Genomic DNA, 18027 nt, shown 5'->3' on the forward strand with positions numbered 1-18027 from the left:
TTGCAAGGTTGCACATAAACCAAGAGCTAGAAGGCCGGGCGAGAAGAAGTATATGTACACTATAGACTTGACGGAGTAGTCTCTAAGTTAATTAATAGCTAATTCAGATTAGGTATGTATAGGTTCATTTGATATGGCAGCTCTGACTTGTCCAGCCCTATAATATCATGTGATCAATGGGCGAGACCGGTTGAATTTACTCCATCTATGTGTATATTTAAGGACAACAGGCTGAATATACTTCAAATTAAACAGCTGGCTTTGTGATTGGTGGTGCTGACCTAGCTGTTGTATGTGATTGACAATTTGGGATAATGTTAGGTGCGACCTTGGAATATGCTGAACCGGATGGATAATACACTTCCTTAATTTCGTTTGGGTAGAAAAATTATACACACAGCCTACAAGCTGAGCTATACAAAATAAAGCTCGACCCCCCCACATTAAAAAATAGCTCGGTTGATTAGGGCATGAGCAATGAAGGCAGCTGTCCAACTAGGCTTGGATAAAACTTTTGACATATGCATGACATGTTATGGTTCCATTAATATGTCTTTCTCTCAAAAGCTGATTTGGGTTTTCTCTTTCTCTCACACATTTTCATTCAGTTTTCACTTTATGGCTGAAGAGGCTGCCTCTTGATGAAGAGGCTGCCTCCTTATCCGAGCCTAATTTGGACCACCCAAACCAAGATAAAGTTGCGAGGCAACACCCCTGAGGCTATGCATTGGCCATGCCCTTAGTGCTCCTCCAGTTGGGCATTTAGTTGGCTGGTTTGTCTTATACTCTTAATTTAAATAGTACACTTGCAGGCATCTTTGGGTCATTGGGTGTCGCATGCACCTGCTACCCTATACCATGTGCATACAGTTAACAGTGTTTAGTTAGTTACATTATACTAATGCCACTCACCACAAAGAAAGACGTTGTAATCAACTAGGAGTTGACGAGAATGAATCAAAGCAAGGAAGAAGGAAGGCAGCTACCTCGTGTTGGCCTAGCTTGGCGTTCCTCAGATCCCGTTCAATCGATTCCATAACTTGCCAGGCATAGCTTTGCCGACACATCAGTTGATCGTCTCGCCGATAGAGGTATGTATGTATTTAGTTACAAATTAACTATCGAATTAGTTCCTTACCGGTCTTGTTTCCTGGAGAGGTAAACAAGTGTTCTTGTGTGGGATCAAAATTACAAATTAGAGCAATATTTCTTACGGTTGCTTGCTTAGCTAGGGGGGTAGTGACACTGCGGTTATATGTGCTTGATCAATTATCTTGGTCTTTTGAGATTGTGGCAAATTTCAGTTTGAAGATCTAGATGCATTGACTACAGCTTGAAACCTGTGTAGAGCTTCTAGCTTCTCTCCAATTAAGCCTCATAGTTGTAGATTGCTTTAAATTTGTTTCTATATACATCGCTGGGATGTATCTTCCTGACTCTTTTACATCTGTTTCCCTCTTTTGTTTGTCTCAAGTTTTGTGATAGTCTAATGGCTGTGTACATTCGATAGGTGGTGCATGTGCATCCAGAGACCAAGAGAAGAGAACTGCTATTTCATAGTCCAAATAAATACTTATTGCAGTTTCCAGTGATTGCAAATGGATCTCAACGTCCTGGAGCGGATGTTGCTTGATGAGAACGCAAAGCCGATGAACTTGACATTATCACTTCTCAAAGATGTCACAAATGGTTTCTCTCTTGATCACCAAATTGGAAGCGGTGGATTTGCCGTGGTTTATAAGGTACTGAGACTTTAGTAGAGCTTTCTACGTCTTAACCTAATTGTAGTCAATCTATAAATTTAACTACTTGACCCTGACAATCTATGTTCTATCGACAGGGAACAGTTGGAAAATTGGGGGTCGCTGTGAAGAAGCTAACCAAAACGCATTTGCTGCCTGAGAGTAAATTTCACAAAGAGGTCGAGTGTCTGATGAAGGCCAGGCATAGGAATATAGTACGTTTTTTAGGATACTGTGCTGAAACTCAAGGAAAAGCTGAAGACTGCGAGGGAAGATTTGTCATGGCAGACATGCGGAACTGGCTGCTTTGTTTTGAGTATGTACCTAATGGGAGTCTCGAAAAGTATATCAGTGGTAGGATTACAAAATTTATTGCATCATTGTTTGTTCCATATTGGAGTTTACTTTAATATTTATTACGTATATATTTACATTATACTGTCTCCAACTAATAATGTGTGAAAATACAAACCTGGCTCCTCTTGCACAGATGCATCGAGTGGACTTGAATGGAGAGAACGTTTTGGTATCATCAAAGGAATATGTCATGGCATACATTATCTACATAAGAATCGTATTCTACACTTGGACCTCAAGCCAGCTAATATATTGCTCGACGATCACATGGAACCAAAAATCGCTGATTTTGGTTTGTCGAGATGTCTCGACGAAGAGCAAACCCGTGCTACTACTAAACACCTATCTGGAACGCCGTAAGACAACCAAATAAACCTCTTTCTTCTGTTAGGAGTAGCTTAAGTTATATTTTATTTCATATGCAGTAGCCAAATTTAGTGTATAATATACTGAAAAAGATTTCATTTTTATATTTTCACAGGGGATATTTAGCTCCTGAATTCTTTAATGGGAAAGTCGCATTTGCCTCGGACATATATAGTCTTGGCATTATAATTATGGAGATACTAACAGGAGCTAAAGGCTACCCCGAAGATGAGAATGTAAGGGCAATCTAGACAATCACTCTAAATTTAAGTATATGGTTTGGTACAGTTGTGCCATTTTTCAATTGTATTTTCAAAGTAATGATGAAATTTACGTATTGTTTGAAAATAACTTATAAGTTTTCACCCTAATCTAAACTATATGTTTTGAAATAGTTGTGCAATTTATCAATCTTTTTTTGAAAGTTTTGAAATATATTTTTTGAAAACCACTTCTAGGTGAGATGGCTGAGTATATAAATTCTAGTGTTTTATAATCAACTTCATAACATTAGGGGTCTATCCTCGATTGTCACCATTTGTAGACATGTTATTTTCTATGATGAAAGCTTGCTTGGTGTATATAGGATTTGAAACCTCCTATGTTATTTATTTTTCTGTATGTGGTTCTAAAAAAAATCCATCCAGTCATGTCTCATGATTTTTGTCGTTATCTAAATGAAAACTATAGTATACACCTAATCCTTTAGCAAAAGTCATGTGATTTTGGATACACAAATGGGCTTCGAGTCAGTTTGTCTTGTGCGGCCACTCAGATATATAAACTAACCGGTGCACCATGGTGCTTGGGCACCACGAATCATCAAAGGAAACCTGCACAGCAAACTAGGAAGTGAATTGTCTCTGTTTCTGATAATTGGAAAGTGCATTCTCTCTCCTGTTGATATTTGGAAAATAATTTCTCTCCTTTATACACATATGATGCAATCTGGAACTCATGATGTAATTGTACAGTCATGATGTATGGTGCCTGGGTACCATGGTGCCCCAATTGAGCTTATATATATATTAGATGACTCAGATTTATATTTGTGTAGAAAAAAGAAATTGGAGATGGTTTTCTAGAAACCGCCTCGGATTAAGGGTCCCGGAAAGGTGCTTTTGTAGTAGTGCTTTGTATACATGGATTTAATTTTAAAGATACGTACGAAGTGAGTTGGATGAAACAAAATCACAGGGGCAGTTGGTTATGCTACACACCCCTTTGTATGTACACAAAAACAAATATGTACCAAAGTCAGGTGGCCAACAAAACAAGATATATACTCGATCATCCTAACCTAATCAGAATGTTCAGAAGCTGAAGGACAATGACACCAGCTAACCGATCATTATGAGCCACATTTTTGTAGGATTAAACTTATATGTTTTTCTATACTAGGTATATATAGTCACGTACCATCAGACTTGCATATAAAAATTAACTCGTTTTGTAGGTGACTGAAAGTTGGATGAATCGATTGGAGGGGGAATTGCAGTTAGAACAAGTAAGGGTATGCACTAAGATTGGGATAGAGTGCATGGAATCAGACCCAAAGAAAAGACCGGTTGCATTGCGTATAATCAATATGCTGGATAAAATGGCGAGTGCTGATGAAACTGGCATGAGTAGTTCGGTAGTTGAGCCGCAGTCAAGTTTACTATTAGAACATTCTGCTCAAGAAAAAATTGGAAAGCTCGCTGAGAGCCTCAGCCATGAGGATGGGAAAGAATACCCTGCAACTGAAGATGTTGCAGAACGTCTTGGAAATGATTATTCCGAAGAAGACCAAGAAAGTGACATTTATTGCTCATCGTCGTGGGAATGGCAAGATACAGATAGAAAGACTAAGTCTAGTGTGCTGGAGAAGTTGAACATTTTTAATATATTTAGAAAAGATGAAGGCAGTAAGTTGAGAGGCCTGACGACTTTCACAAAGGGGGAAATGAAGAAAATCACAAGGAATTATTCAGCATTAATTGGTGAAGGAAGCTCTGGTAAAGTGTACAAAGGATGTCTTGCTGACTTTACCATTGTAGCCGTCACAGTCACGGAAAGTAAGTTAAATAGATATTTAAAGGAGGAGTTTCTCAAGGAGGTGGAGATCTGGGCACAAATGGTACATACAAACATTATGAAGCTCACCGGTTACTGTGTGGAAACAAATGTTCTAACGATGGTGCATGAGTATGCTGCTAACGGGAACCTCCAAGAAATTCTCCATGGCAACAAAAATAAAATGCTCCCTTTAGATTTGCGTTTGGACATTGCAATTGGATCTGCAGAAGGGTTGAGGTACATGCATTCTAGAGACATGCGACTTGGTGGTGTTAACCCAACTAAAATATATCTTGATGAAAATTTAACACCAAAGCTCTCGGATTTTGAGTTATTGCCGTTACATAATATGGATGTATCTTTCATCATTGGCAACACGGACTACATAGACCCAGAATACCTGAAATGTGGTCTTTTAACACAAAAGAGTGATGTCTACAGCTTCGGAGCGGTTCTCCTGGAACTCATTACCCGTAAGTTAGTGAATAGTGACAATTGTAGCCTCATCGCCCAGTACTGCAAAATCATGGAGATGGAGAAGAGTGGGAGGAGGGCAATGTTTGACAAAGAGATTGCAGTTCTAGAAGATATCCCTGTTCTTGAAGAAATCGGTAAGCTCGCAATCGAGTGCCTGAGAGAAGATATAGAAGAACGTCCTGATATGACGGCGGTGACAGAACGACTTGTGATGATTAGGCGAGATAGTGGACTCAGGAAGGCACGCAGCAGAAGCTAGTTGTTGCCAGTTTGAGGTTGCGTGTCTAAGTGAATTGTATCTCTGTTATGTGGCTAATGTGCTCTTCTCTTTGTAATTTGTATGGCACTGCACACGCGTGGATAACCTGTGAGGTCTGCAAATCCGATTAAGCCGAGTTGCAATCAGGAATGGGTTTCGACGCCTGACCATATCTGTGTGCTCCTTATCACGACTGACCATTTACATGGGCTTGTGGAACACTTCCGTGTGAAATTATGTTTTGGCACTTCCGGAAGAAGAAGATCATGTGGTGCAGCCTTGATAGTTCAACGCGAAGCAGAGTAGTGCTGGGCCAATCGAACTGTGGAGATATGGCAGAGTGGTGTCAATCTTCAGCGAGGGTGTGCTAAACTCGTAAATCCTGATATCAGGAAGCAACTGTTGTCATGCATCCACACTCGCATATCCGGGCGGCGGCGGAGGCTCCCCCCGCACCGTGCCCCACAAGCGCCCTTCGATCGTCGCCCCTCAGCCGCCGCTGCTGCTGGCCCCGGCCCTGGCCTCGGCCCTAGCCTCGGCCACGGTCTCAGCCCCGGCTCGGCTCAAGCGGTGGTGGCGGCACCCCCTCCGTCGAATCGATGAGGGGGAGAAGAGGGTTTCCGCGGTGGCGTTCCATGGGAGGTGATGAAGCGCCGGTGGAGGAAGCCGGGCGGCACGGCTACTTGGCCAGGGCCTGAGGCTCTCCGTCGGTAGCCATGAAGGATTCGGTGGAGTGGTGGCGGCCTCCTCCCCCGATGACGGTTCGGTGGTCGTACGCAAGATCCGCGCCGCTATCCTCTTCCTTGGTGATCTGGCAGGAGGGACTGGCGGCGTGGGGGCTGCTGGTCTTGCTTTGATTTGGTGGAGGTCCTCGGGTTTCTCGCAAGCGAAGATGATGATCTTCCGGAGGTCAGTTTGCTTTCATCTGACTGGAGAGATGAGTTTCGGAAAGCTCCGCTGACGAATGGAACCGTGCATCTTTTGCCTGGAGTTTGTTGGATCGGGTGGTATTCGGTCGCGCGCACCCATGTTTTTATTCCGACCGTTTGGTTCCGGAGGGAGTGGCGCGAAGCTCTATTCTGTGTTAACATCAGGTGACTTTTTGGTCCATGGTGAAGTCAGAAGAAGGAATATCATGAAGGGCAGATTGGTGGACTGGCTACAAGGACGTTCGAGTCTCTGTGATGTTGAGGGATCTGCTTGGGCGTTCCGGGCTCCGCAGCAGTAGTATGCATGTGGAGGCGGCAGCACGGGGAAGTTTAGATTCTTACCCCTCAGGCTGAAAACCCAAGGTCTGGTCTTAACTGGTTGTGCCTGACAGTGATCTTTTTGAGGCATTGTTATGAGAGTGGTGACTATCTTCAGGGTGAAAACCTAAGACCTTTGGTCGGATGACGACGGCGATGGTGCACTGTTTCCTTTTTGGAGGCGTCGCTTTTAAAGAGTCTGTACTTCAGGTGTTGTCACGGTGATGGTTGTATTGATGTTGCTAGGTCTAGAAAGCTGTAGAGGGACTTTTATTTTTTGAGTTTTCTTTACTCTTTTTTGGTTGTGTTTATCCGTTCTGCCACTAGGGTGGACGTTGTTGCAGAAACTAAATGTAATTGGTATATTTTAATATTAATATATTCCTGTTATTAAAAAAATCAACACTCACACATGCAAAATCATGAGGAAAAAATATCGTGCAACTGGACTTGTTCATCTCATCCGTGAGCTACGAACTACTCCCTCCGTTCCTATTTAATCAACGCGGGGGAGATGACTAATGAACAGATTGACGTCAATTAAATCAGGTAGTAGATAGATATATAACTGCTTTGAAAACTATATTCAGTGCACAAAATTAATTTTTTTAACTCGCCCTCGCTCGCCCGTTTCGTTTGGTATGTCAATGCGTTGATCGAGGCTGTCGGCACAGTGGCAAACCTTCAGAAATTCAACGACTCAGGCAAAGAGTAGTTTCACAGCTGTCGACCGAAGGCGTGCCGACACTGCCTGTTGGAGGTAAAAACTTTGTCTCATCCATTAATTAAAAAGAAAGTGTCATTTTTTAGAGAAAATCGGGCGAAAACCAATAACACACTGGGCACCCCAGCCAACCTGGCTACCCACACGGAGCACACACGCAATCGAGAAGAAAGACCATCGATGAGGATGTCATCGAGCATCATCGTCGTCACTTCTCCACAAGCCAGCGATTCCGACTTCACCTTAGACGACTGCCACCAAGACCCTCGCCGCGAACGACACTGGAGCCAATGTGAGCCTATGCCAAACAGTCGACCCCCAAGCACGTCGAGGATGAGGCAGCTCCGACTTCAACCGTGACCTTCATAGGAGAAAGTTGCACGTCTTGCACCGACGCAAGCACCAATCAAGTGGCATCGTTGCCACAAGTCCCCTCGCAGCTTCGACTTCACCATCACGGCCACACTAAAATGGAAGAAAGGTCAATGCAATTAAGAAGTGCTAACTCAAATAAGAGATAAGTAGCTACTATGAACTAAATGGAATGCCTCATACTTTGTTGGTCGAAACAAATATTAACATTCCGGGATGGTGTCAGCGAGGCCAGGTAGGATGCACAAGAGATTGATATTTGTGCCATCACACCAGGCTCGCTTGCACCATCCCGTAGTGTATAGATGACCAAACATTCTAATCATCGGCAGTAAAATGGAAGAAAGAGCCAAGTGGTATCAACTAGATAGCATATGCCTCATATTTTGTTGGTCGAAAAAAATATTAACATTCCGAGATGGAGTAAGTGAGGCCAGGTAGGATGCACAAGATATTGGTATTTGTGCCATCATACCAGGCTCACTTGCTCCACCCGGAGTGTAAAGGTGACCAAACATTGTAATCATCAGGACTAAAATAGAAGAAAGAGCCAAGTGGTATCAACTAGATATCATATGCCTCATACTTTGTTGGTCGAAACAAATATTAATATTCTGGAATTGCGTAAGTGAGGCCAGGTAGGATGCACAAGATATTGATATTTGTGCCATCATACCAGGCTCACTTGCACCACCCCGGAGTGTAAAGGTGACCAAATATTCTAATCATCGCCACTAAAATAGAAAAAAGAGCCAAGTGGTATCAACTAGATATCATATGCCTCATACTTTGTTGGTCGAAACAAATATTAACATTCAGGGATGGTGTAAGTGAAGCTAAAGTAGGATGCACAACAGATTGATATTTGTGTCATCACACCAGATTCACTCACGCCACCCCAGTGAGTAGTGATCGACCAAACATTCTAATCATAGGCAAGTACAAATAAAATTAAAGACCAGATCATTAATAAAGGGAACCATGTACAACATATACACATATATAGCAACATAGTATGATTTGAAGGGTCATGGACAAAAAAATTCACCTACATTGCATATATAGTTGCTAGGTTTTATTGGTTCTGTGCATTAAAAATCATATGATTGAAACCATGGAAGGGACCATATATATGGTAGAAAATACAAAAAAATGTTATTCATTTAATTTGGGCTAATGTCATTCAGTATATTTTACATACACTAAATTCAATTCCAATAGCATGAGAAAAGTTCATATATACAGAGATACACCACATCAACCTATTGCAGGTTCCTAATATGTCATTGCTTCACTCAATACTAACATACTCTCCCTAGTTTATGGCTCCTCTATGATTATACATAGACTCCCTAACCATGGAGTAGTAGTATCACTTTCAACAGACATAAAAGGAGTCAGTGTAAATTGAAGAGTAGAAGATATGTCAAACTATATTTTAGACAGTAGATAGTTCCGCTCCTATTTGTTGGGGCTGCATCTCTAAACCCCTATTTTCTTCTTCTACCTCTCACGCTCAATCTCACTTGTGTATTTCTCACACGGGAACACCCACGCACACACAACCAAGGAAGTAGAACAAAGCTTTGCCAATATACACTTCCTTGGAGATCACAGTGACTACATTTTCACTCTTCTTCTCATTACCAAGTAAACTTACTTACATCTCTTAAATAGACACACCAGGGCGCCACACAACCCACTAACACCACCTACACCATACACTCACGCACTACTAAAAGCTGACTCGATCTCTACCCTAGAATCTCTCTGGGCAGGACACGACCTAGCCACCAATACACGCATGCAGCTAATAACAAACATGTGCTCAGAAACTAACTGTTAGAGCTGCACCTGGCAGCTCCATCTTCTTCCTCTCTCTAATCTCACTTCCTCTCATGAACACACACACACATGTGAAAGCTCAAGAAAAACACACTAACACCCAACACACGCATGAACCAAGGAAGAATACCACAAGAGATTTGCCCAGACTCTCTTCCTTGGAACTCACAAGTGCTACATTGTTTTAGCTTGGAGGTGTGCACAAATTTCACAAGATTTGGTGCATGATAGGAATTCTATTTTTGTTGCCAAACTAAGCCATTCAATTACTCGTAGTTTGCCAGTAGTAGTAATTTTGTTATGTTGCCAGCTTCAAATTTGGTGTTGTTTTTCAGCGAAGCAATTCATCGAGCAGGTTGTGCTCGCGCGGGAGAGGAAGAGGGAGGGGAGGGGAGTGCTCACCGACAACGATGTTGACGCGCGGGAGAGGAAGAGGGGTCGACGACGATGTTGACGACGACGGCAGGGGTCGAGGACGCGGCAGCCCCTCCTCCTTGACGCGGCGCCGGCCCCTCCTCCTTGACGCGGCGGCCCCTCCTCCTCCACGCCGCAGCGGGTTGTGCTGGTGGTGGCGGGGATGCGTGGAGCGTGGCGGCATGCGGCCATCGCGGAGGAAGGCGGCGGCGATGGCAACGCGCCCCATTGCCGTCGCGGAGGAAGGCGGCGGCGCGCGGCGGGTACGGGCGAGGGAGGGGGCACGGGTGATATAAGTGTACTATTTCTGTGGCGCACCAGCACCAGTGCGCCCACAGAATCACTTATTTCTGTGGCGCACGTGATGCGGTGCGCCACACAAATAGCGAAACCAATTATTGAGGGTGGTAGGATGTGGGCCCACCTTATTTCTGTGCGCCACAAAAACAGTTTTTGCGCCACACATATGTGGCCGGTGCGCCACCGAAATAAATCTCATCTATAAGGTTTTTCCTACTAGTGTCTCGAGCATTAGTGATCAGCCATGTATCTGTCTCCGCTCTGGCCGTGGCCAACGCTGGCACCTATGCCGTTTGCCTCAGTCCTCGCACGTGCATCTTTTTCACGCGGCGTGTAGGTGACTAAGGCGAGGGAGGCGACGAGCCGGCCGTCATCTTTTTTTTTGAGAGAGAATATGGTCTTTATTGATCAAGCAACATCATTACAGAGTTCAACTCGAATTAACTCCGGGATTACATCGACAGAAATATTACAAACTGAAGGCTCAGCAGAACGAGCCAATTTATGAGCTACCACATTCGATTTCCTACTAGAGAATCTGAAGATACATGACTGGAAGTCAGTTTTCAGAGTTTTGATATCACCAACGATAATGCCGAGAGTAGAGTGATCGCGAGCTGTAGAAGAAATCCTCTGTATCAGCGGCAGACAATCAGACATCAGGATGATCTTCTGAAAACCATGCTCCTTTGAGACTGACAGCGCACGCCGAATAGCAGGGCCTCATCTGGAGACGACCTAGAACAACCAGGGGAGCTGTTGCGTGGGGCAACGGAGGTTGATGGTGCCATCTGCGCCGGACGATGGCATTAGTGACCGGAGGAGAGGACGGGGCAAATGATGGTCTCGAAGGATTATGTCAGAGGAGATTAGCAATAAGAGAAAATCAGAGTCGATTAGCGACAACCGTGACATACCATCATCACCGGTTACAATGTAATAATAAAGAAGAATGGACGGCAGAAAAATACTGTATAAAACGAACCAGGCAGATACATGTTTTCCAGCTACTGTATATACCGATCATATCTTACTTAAACACTTTGCTGGATTGCAATAAAACTAAGAAGGCTTCAAGTTCAAGCCCACCTTCTAGCTGAACTGAACATATCTGAAGCAACATTAGGATCCCAACAGTCTTAAAAAACTGCAGAGTGCAGAGTGCAATAATATTTTTCAAATATTTAACTTTTTTTACAGCTGGGCAATGCGTTGACTGGTTGCCAACTATTGTGGATAGATTTACTTATCTCTACCATCAATTCAACAAGGATGGCAAAGCATCCAACTGGCAACAGTGAAATAATATGCCCTATTCCTCAGGGATTGTCCTAAAGGATCATACTAGTATGTTGAGTCGTTATCTCTTCGTTTATTAGCATTCTTCCTCGAAGAAATTCAAAGAACTATCAGTTTAGGAAACTAGAAGTAACACAAGAACATGAACAAGGCTGTTTTAATGAAATTCTACCTTGAATAATCAGACCAACAAATTTTGGAAGCCTGCTCTTTTAATGAAGAGGTCGAAATACAAGTTAAAAATTGTGTGGTTGTGAACAATTGCAGAAAAAAATCTAGCAAAGATAAAAGATACATAGGTGGAGTAATTTCACCAAGTAAATTGTCAGCACACGGCTCAGTCTTTCATTTAGGATTCTATGAGATGCATTTTCATCACCGTAGTTCTTCAGTTCTACTGGCTAATTGTTTTGTTGGATGCCTCCACCACCATAATTCCGTTTCGTTGTCTGTTTAGAGAACTGTGCAAATTGTATGCCTTCTTTTAGCCATGACTACAGAGTGGGGATTTTCTTCATCTCTTGCATCAATGTATGTTCGCTACAAGACCCAGCTGATCCATCACTCCAGAAGGCCAATTCGATGGAATCATCTACATCAGCAGAAGCGTAGATCTCAGTTTCCCTTCTGAAAAGATGTCTGCTGCCTCCCCAACCTGAACAATGAAGCTCCCCTGGGAGCATCTCACTGAGAATATCCTCCTTTTACTGAGTAGCTGCAAAAGTTTGTGCCCATCATGAAGAATGTCGCTATTAAGACGGTGAGTACTCCATAGTCATAATGCCGCTATTGCCATAAGTTCACTGTTCACAGGAGAAATAGCGCCCTGCTCTATCCATGCACCATAACATCCTTGGAATCATTTTTTCTGCTGAGATAACAAAAGCCATACCATCTCACGATCTGATACGTACATGATCCATCTTCTGATCATGGCCTTTGATAACACAGCTTATCCATGCGATCCAATGCATGCGTTATTGCTGCAGTTGCATTATTTACCAAGTTTCTTTTATTGATACTGCTCTGCTTGATAATCCTGTTATCCAACTCAAAGAGTGATAATGGATGACCCGTACCTTTGCACTTCCAAAGTCAGTAACGCTCTGCTCCAGCTGATTCCCAACAATAACAATGTCGCAAAGCTTGCGCAACCAAGATACCAAGCTCCATCATGCACAAACCCAGCTCCTTGAAAGAGTTCGCGAAGATTCTCAATGTCATCACCACCCCTTTGTTCCCCAGATCCATCGACCCCTACCGGCACCTCCTCCAGGCAACCAGTTGTATTAATCAACGGTTGTGCCGTAGACACAAATGCTCCTAAAAAATATTGACAGTCCAACTGCCTTCATATTAAAGAAATTAGTTTTTTGAGACATGAAACACGCAGCATGTTTTCATACATTCTTCTTAACAAAAGCTCTACATCATGTCCTTCCATCTGGTTGAAAAAAATAGCAAGCTAACTTTCTAGTTAGTAAACAAGTGACAACCAAGAAGTGCAAATACATGAATATAGTGCAAGCAGTACAAAAGATCAGAAAAGAGCACAACTGAACAAAACTTGCACGTCAAATCTACACCAGGTAAAGTGCCAACTTTTTGCAGTTTGAACTAGCTAACCTAATTACAAAGAGTCGGCTGAGGAAGCATAATAAAGAAAATTGGCACAAGAAACCCAAGAAAGGCAAAAAAAAATACTCTAAGATAAACTGCTATATAAAGACCTGAGAGAGCACAAGGTCCAGACCCAGGCATCCCAGTGAACACTAGAAGAAGCCACATATACAGCAGGCAGATTCAAACAACTGTACAGAGAGTGGGGCGATGCCAAGCCGCGCAGCTAAAACCGAACCAAGATGCTATTGGCTCGGCTCAAAACACTTCAGAAACTACCGACATAGGACTGCCTGTTGTATCCTCCTGACGTGGTACTATTTCCGTAGCTCTGGCGCTGGGGGGCAGCAGTCTGCGCCACACAGTCTTTGGCGAAGTGCCCAGGCTGATTGCATTTGTAGCACAAGTCTGATCTGGCATTAGTGTTGCCACCTGAAGAGCCGTAGGAGATTGCTGCCTGCCCTGGGCAGTTGCTAGAGAAGTGCCCAGGCTGATGACATTTGAAGCACAAGTCTGATCTGGCGTTGGCATTGCCGCCTGAATAACCATAGGAGATGGCCTGCCCTGGGCAGTTGCTAGAGTAGTGTCCAGGCTGATTGCATTTGAAGCACAGGCCTGAACTAGCGTTGGCATAGCCAGCCGAGGAACCGTAGGAACTAGCCGTGAAGCCGCTTGCTGCTGGTTGCTGCATATCCATGGCCACCGCAGGGCAGTTCTGCACACTGTGCTCATTGGACCCACAGACAGCGCAAGTCTGTGCATTCATGGCATGGTTATTGTTGGAGGTGGTCCCAGGGTTAATAGCAGCAGCACCATTCGCCCCAGGAGTTGAGCCTGAGCCGTCCTCCTCCACCAACAGGCTCTCAATTGCTCCCAAAAGAGAACAACTATTTTTCGATGTGTCATCCAATTTTTGAGCCTTAACGATGTTGGCTTTCAGACGTGCTTCGTCATTAAATGTTTCTTCCTTGACTTTCAGCTTGAAGAGATACTGCTGGAAAGAAACACCCTGTATGATTCCTGCAAATTGTACTTCGTCTTCATTTTTTATCCTGAAAAGATCTTGCGCTGTGAGGCCAAGGATCTCCTCGCCAGCCTCTTGGAAAGCAGTTGCATAGGTAGTCCCAGTGTGATCCTGGATTCGACACTGCATCACATACCTATATTCGCAATCTTGAGAGCTGTGATCACATTTCTCGCCTTGCCACATCCCGTCACCATTATTTGTGACCTTTTTATTGCAGCGCGTACCATTAACCTCCACGGTGCAAGCAGGGTAACAAAAACTGTCGGTCTTGATGTGTGAAATTGCACCCATAACAGTGATCCAATCAGGCTTCTCTGATCTCCCCAAGCCTTCATCCTTGATCTGAGCAACAGTTTTTCGAACATCAGTCCTGCCTGTGCCTGACATTCTCCCAGACAAAGAACTGAAAGCAGCGTTTTTGCCTTCAGTCATGTACCACTGCCTCAGCTTTTCTGCATCAGGAAAGTCCGGATTTATTTTTAAGGAGCTTGAGCTGATTGTGCCCACTGATTTTCCATTGAAATCACCGACAAGGCCACTTTTCAGGGCAAGTATAGGATTTGAACCAGAATCACACAGCAACTGCAGCTGCTGACCTTCAGCATCACAGAAGTTACCCCAGAAGGTTGTTTCCACGCTGCAACCAGACATGTCCTTCAGTTCGACCATTCTTTTCTGGGTTTCCATACCATTCTTCCGCATTACTGGAAAAGAAGGGCTAACCGAAGTAACAACCGCAAGTAAATCTACCGTGGCTCCTTTATCCATGTTCGCTATTTCACTGATTTGTTGGAAATTGAACTGCTGCCTAGGGATGCTGCTGTCATCACTAGAACAAACTTCTATAGATGTTGTAGCATCCAGACTGATTTCATAGTCATTGTTCAAATGGTTATACTGCTTCTGTGCGGGTTTCAACCCCCCTCTAGATAGCAAATACACCTTATCAACCTCAATTAGGTCACAGAACTTATCAACAACCTCATTAAAGCATTTTGCACGAATTTCTCCACCATGTGCATCAAGGAGATCAAAGGTGAAGAGTTTTCCTGGACCTCTTCCATTGACGTAGTGATGGACATGAGTCTTTGCAGTCACCCTAGCCTTTATTGTCCATATACCTTGGTATGGGTTCAATGCAGAAATCGGGACAACACGAGGGGCAGCTTCATTCTTAGCAGCTGGACCGCTATTTCTATATACTGGAGGTGGCTGCTGATACGAAGGCTGTACAGGACGCATATAAGTATTGCCAGGAGGGCCAGAGTACCCACCTGTACCTACTGGAGGTGGCTGCTGATACGAAGGCTGTGCAGGACGCATATAAATATTGCCAGGAGGGCCAGAGTACCCACCTGTACCAGAACCCGCAAACCTTTGATTTTGGTGAGAGTTCAGTAAGGGCCGCTGAGAGTTTTGCTGCACTACATTTGCATTCATTGTGTTCTGTTGAGGGTTCAGTAAGGGCCGCTGAGCGTTTGGCTGCACCACATTGGCATTCATTGTGTTTTGTGCTGACATTGTACCATAAGATCCACCAGACAACACATTGTTAGGTCCATGTTCGATTGTCCGACCAATAGAAGAGCCCCCTGTGCTGTGGACACCATTGGAGGGTCCACCATACGGCAGATTGTTAGGAAACTGCTCCACCCTTGGGGCAACAGCATTAGCCTGTAAGTTAGGCTCCTGGCCTTCACGTACGGTCTTCGTCTCGTAAAGCTTTGGCTTCCCAATGATGGCGCACTCACTTCGCAGAACATCAAGTTTGCAAACAATAATGATCCTGAATGCAACAGAGAAGTATTTGTCAGGTCAACTTGGTAGAAACTAAACATCGGCGATCCAAGTTTTCTGAAAGATATCTGGTTAGTTCTACCAGATGATTTCTTTTTCTATAAACGGCGGTGGTAGTTGCAAGAATATGAGCAATACGAAGAAGAGATTGGAGAACATGATAGTTAAACACCCCTTTATTAGAATTTAAAAATCCAGCATGCCCATGATATTTGCTATTTTATAGAATTATTACACATGTTTAATTATGGCCACAAGAACAAATAAGGTTCCACCCACTTGCGCAGGTCCCCTAAAATCGGATACTGACAGCATGTGAATTATTTGAACAAATCAATTAGTTTGACAGGGCAATCAGAAATCAAAATGAAAGGTTGCTACCGAGATGCATTGGCGCAAAATAAGAAACGTTTAATCCCGCCACAGCGAACATACAAACATGACGCCATGTGCTGATAAAATCCTACACAGCCAGGGTAAATAAATTTCAGAAAATATATAAGTCTGGAACTTTCTTGTCACTGGTAGATTGCTAAAACATGAAGAGCAACGATTCGCACGGGGTAATTTTTGGCATGACAGCAACACGAAAGGTTCATTTGACATAACCAAGATTCAAGAAACTGTATCCGCGATTCGAGAAACTAAGCAAGCAGACCAAGATCCGATCTTTCCCGCGGAGCAACCGAAAGGGGGGATAGGGGAATGAATGGAGGTATGTTTACCTGCGTCCCTGGATGGTGTTGCACATGATGTCCATGAGCTGGACGATGGAGCCTGGGCGGAGGGTGCCGTCCCTGACGAGGTGGTTGAGGTCGGTGGAGAGCATGGACTGCAGCGAGTGGACGCCGTCGGAGACGAGCATCCGGAACCGCTCCGACTGCTGCACCCCCGCCGCCGCGCCCTTGGCGGTCACGGGCCGCACGTCCGCCGCCTGCAGCACCGGCTGGGTCGTGCCGGGGCCGTTGGGCAGCTCCGCGATCTCCTTCACCGCGCCCGCGGCCAGCGGCGGCGGCGCGTCCATCGGGCGGGTCGATTCGACCGGCGGCGAGCCTTGGGGAGGGGATGGGACGGATTTGGTTTCGGGATTTTCTTGGGTTATGAGGCTTTGCCGTTGGTGGTGGTGGAAATCTAGGGTGTATGGAGGCGGCGGCGGCGGTGTACGGAGGAGAGGATGCGGCGGTTTGTGGGGTCCGAGTGTATGGACCGGGTGCACGGAGGGCGGTTTTGGAAGTTTTGCGGGTGTGCGCGAACGTTTTCGATGGAGAGGGAAACCGAAAATTCAATTGGGGGAATGACGGGAGAAACGTGTCGCCGCCGTCATGGCCCCTCCATTACCGGAGCCGGTTAAAATTTTAACTAGTAGACTTGTTGTAGTAGATAAACGGAAAGTTATCGCACGAAAGTTTCAAATGACCAGCGCATAAGAGTAGCAACCGTCGTTAAAGATGACAACCGTAGATCGGAAAAGACTAACTAAAACAACACCAACGAACACGAAAACCAACCGGATCCCATGAGATCCGCGGACACATGACTCCATGCACCCTCCGCCGATGCAAGACGCACCACCAGAGTGAAGATAGGACAGGGAGGACCTTATTCTGACTTTAGGATGTAGTCGTCGCCTCACCATCACGAAGAAGACACTGAAAATAACCTACAAAAAACGAAAACCATTCGCCGACAAGAGGACGTGGTCCGCCACACCTCCAAGACCACAAGGCCACCGGAGGCAGAGTGGAACCCTAGATGGGTTTTTCTGGCCGCCTTCCTTTCGTCCTCTAAGACATCTAGTACCGGTTGGGTTAGTCCCGTGCCTTTGCAGTGTTCTTCAAGCGAACCAAAGGCTTTTTCTTATAAATAAAAGGCATCAAAGCTCGACTCTAAATTAATAAAGCTTGGAAGTTCACGAGCACAGTCATACAGTGCTACCGCATATAGTTTAGCTAGCAGATAAAGGAGAAAACAGGGGTCGGTCGCCAAACGACAAACGGAAGCCACTAAAATTTAAGCAGAGACTCCTGGGCATATCCAATGAGGCGCGTATTTCAAATGCTTAAATTGTCTGTGAACGTCCGTTTGCGCGTCTGGTGGACGCGAAAATGATCGCGAGCGCAAAT

General features: G+C 44.6%; 2 protein-coding genes across 2 annotated transcripts; one reads left to right on the top strand and one right to left on the bottom strand.

The window, feature by feature from the left end:
* The first annotated feature begins 924 nt into the window (after positions 1–924).
* Positions 925–5480, top strand: LOC127342748 (uncharacterized). Its single transcript, XM_051368760.2, has 6 exons — positions 925–1091; positions 1511–1742; positions 1841–2096; positions 2233–2455; positions 2581–2701; positions 3922–5480. Exons 2-6 carry the CDS (start codon positions 1599–1601, stop codon positions 5257–5259), a joined length of 2082 nt encoding a protein of 693 aa, XP_051224720.1. The 5' UTR covers positions 925–1091; positions 1511–1598; the 3' UTR covers positions 5260–5480.
* A 7679-nt stretch (positions 5481–13159) lies between these two features.
* LOC127342732 (replication protein A 70 kDa DNA-binding subunit C) lies at positions 13160–17106 on the bottom strand. The gene is made up of 2 exons (XM_051368742.2): positions 16630–17106; positions 13160–15893 (listed from the first exon to the last, which is right to left on the bottom strand). The coding sequence occupies exons 1-2, from the start codon at positions 16926–16928 to the stop codon at positions 13349–13351; spliced, it is 2844 nt and encodes a 947-aa protein (XP_051224702.1). The 5' UTR covers positions 16929–17106; the 3' UTR covers positions 13160–13348.
* Between the last annotated feature and the right edge of the window lie 921 nt (positions 17107–18027).

Source organism: Lolium perenne, chromosome 1 (assembly GCF_019359855.2).
Source record: "Lolium perenne isolate Kyuss_39 chromosome 1, Kyuss_2.0, whole genome shotgun sequence".
NCBI lineage: Eukaryota > Viridiplantae > Streptophyta > Magnoliopsida > Poales > Poaceae > Lolium > Lolium perenne.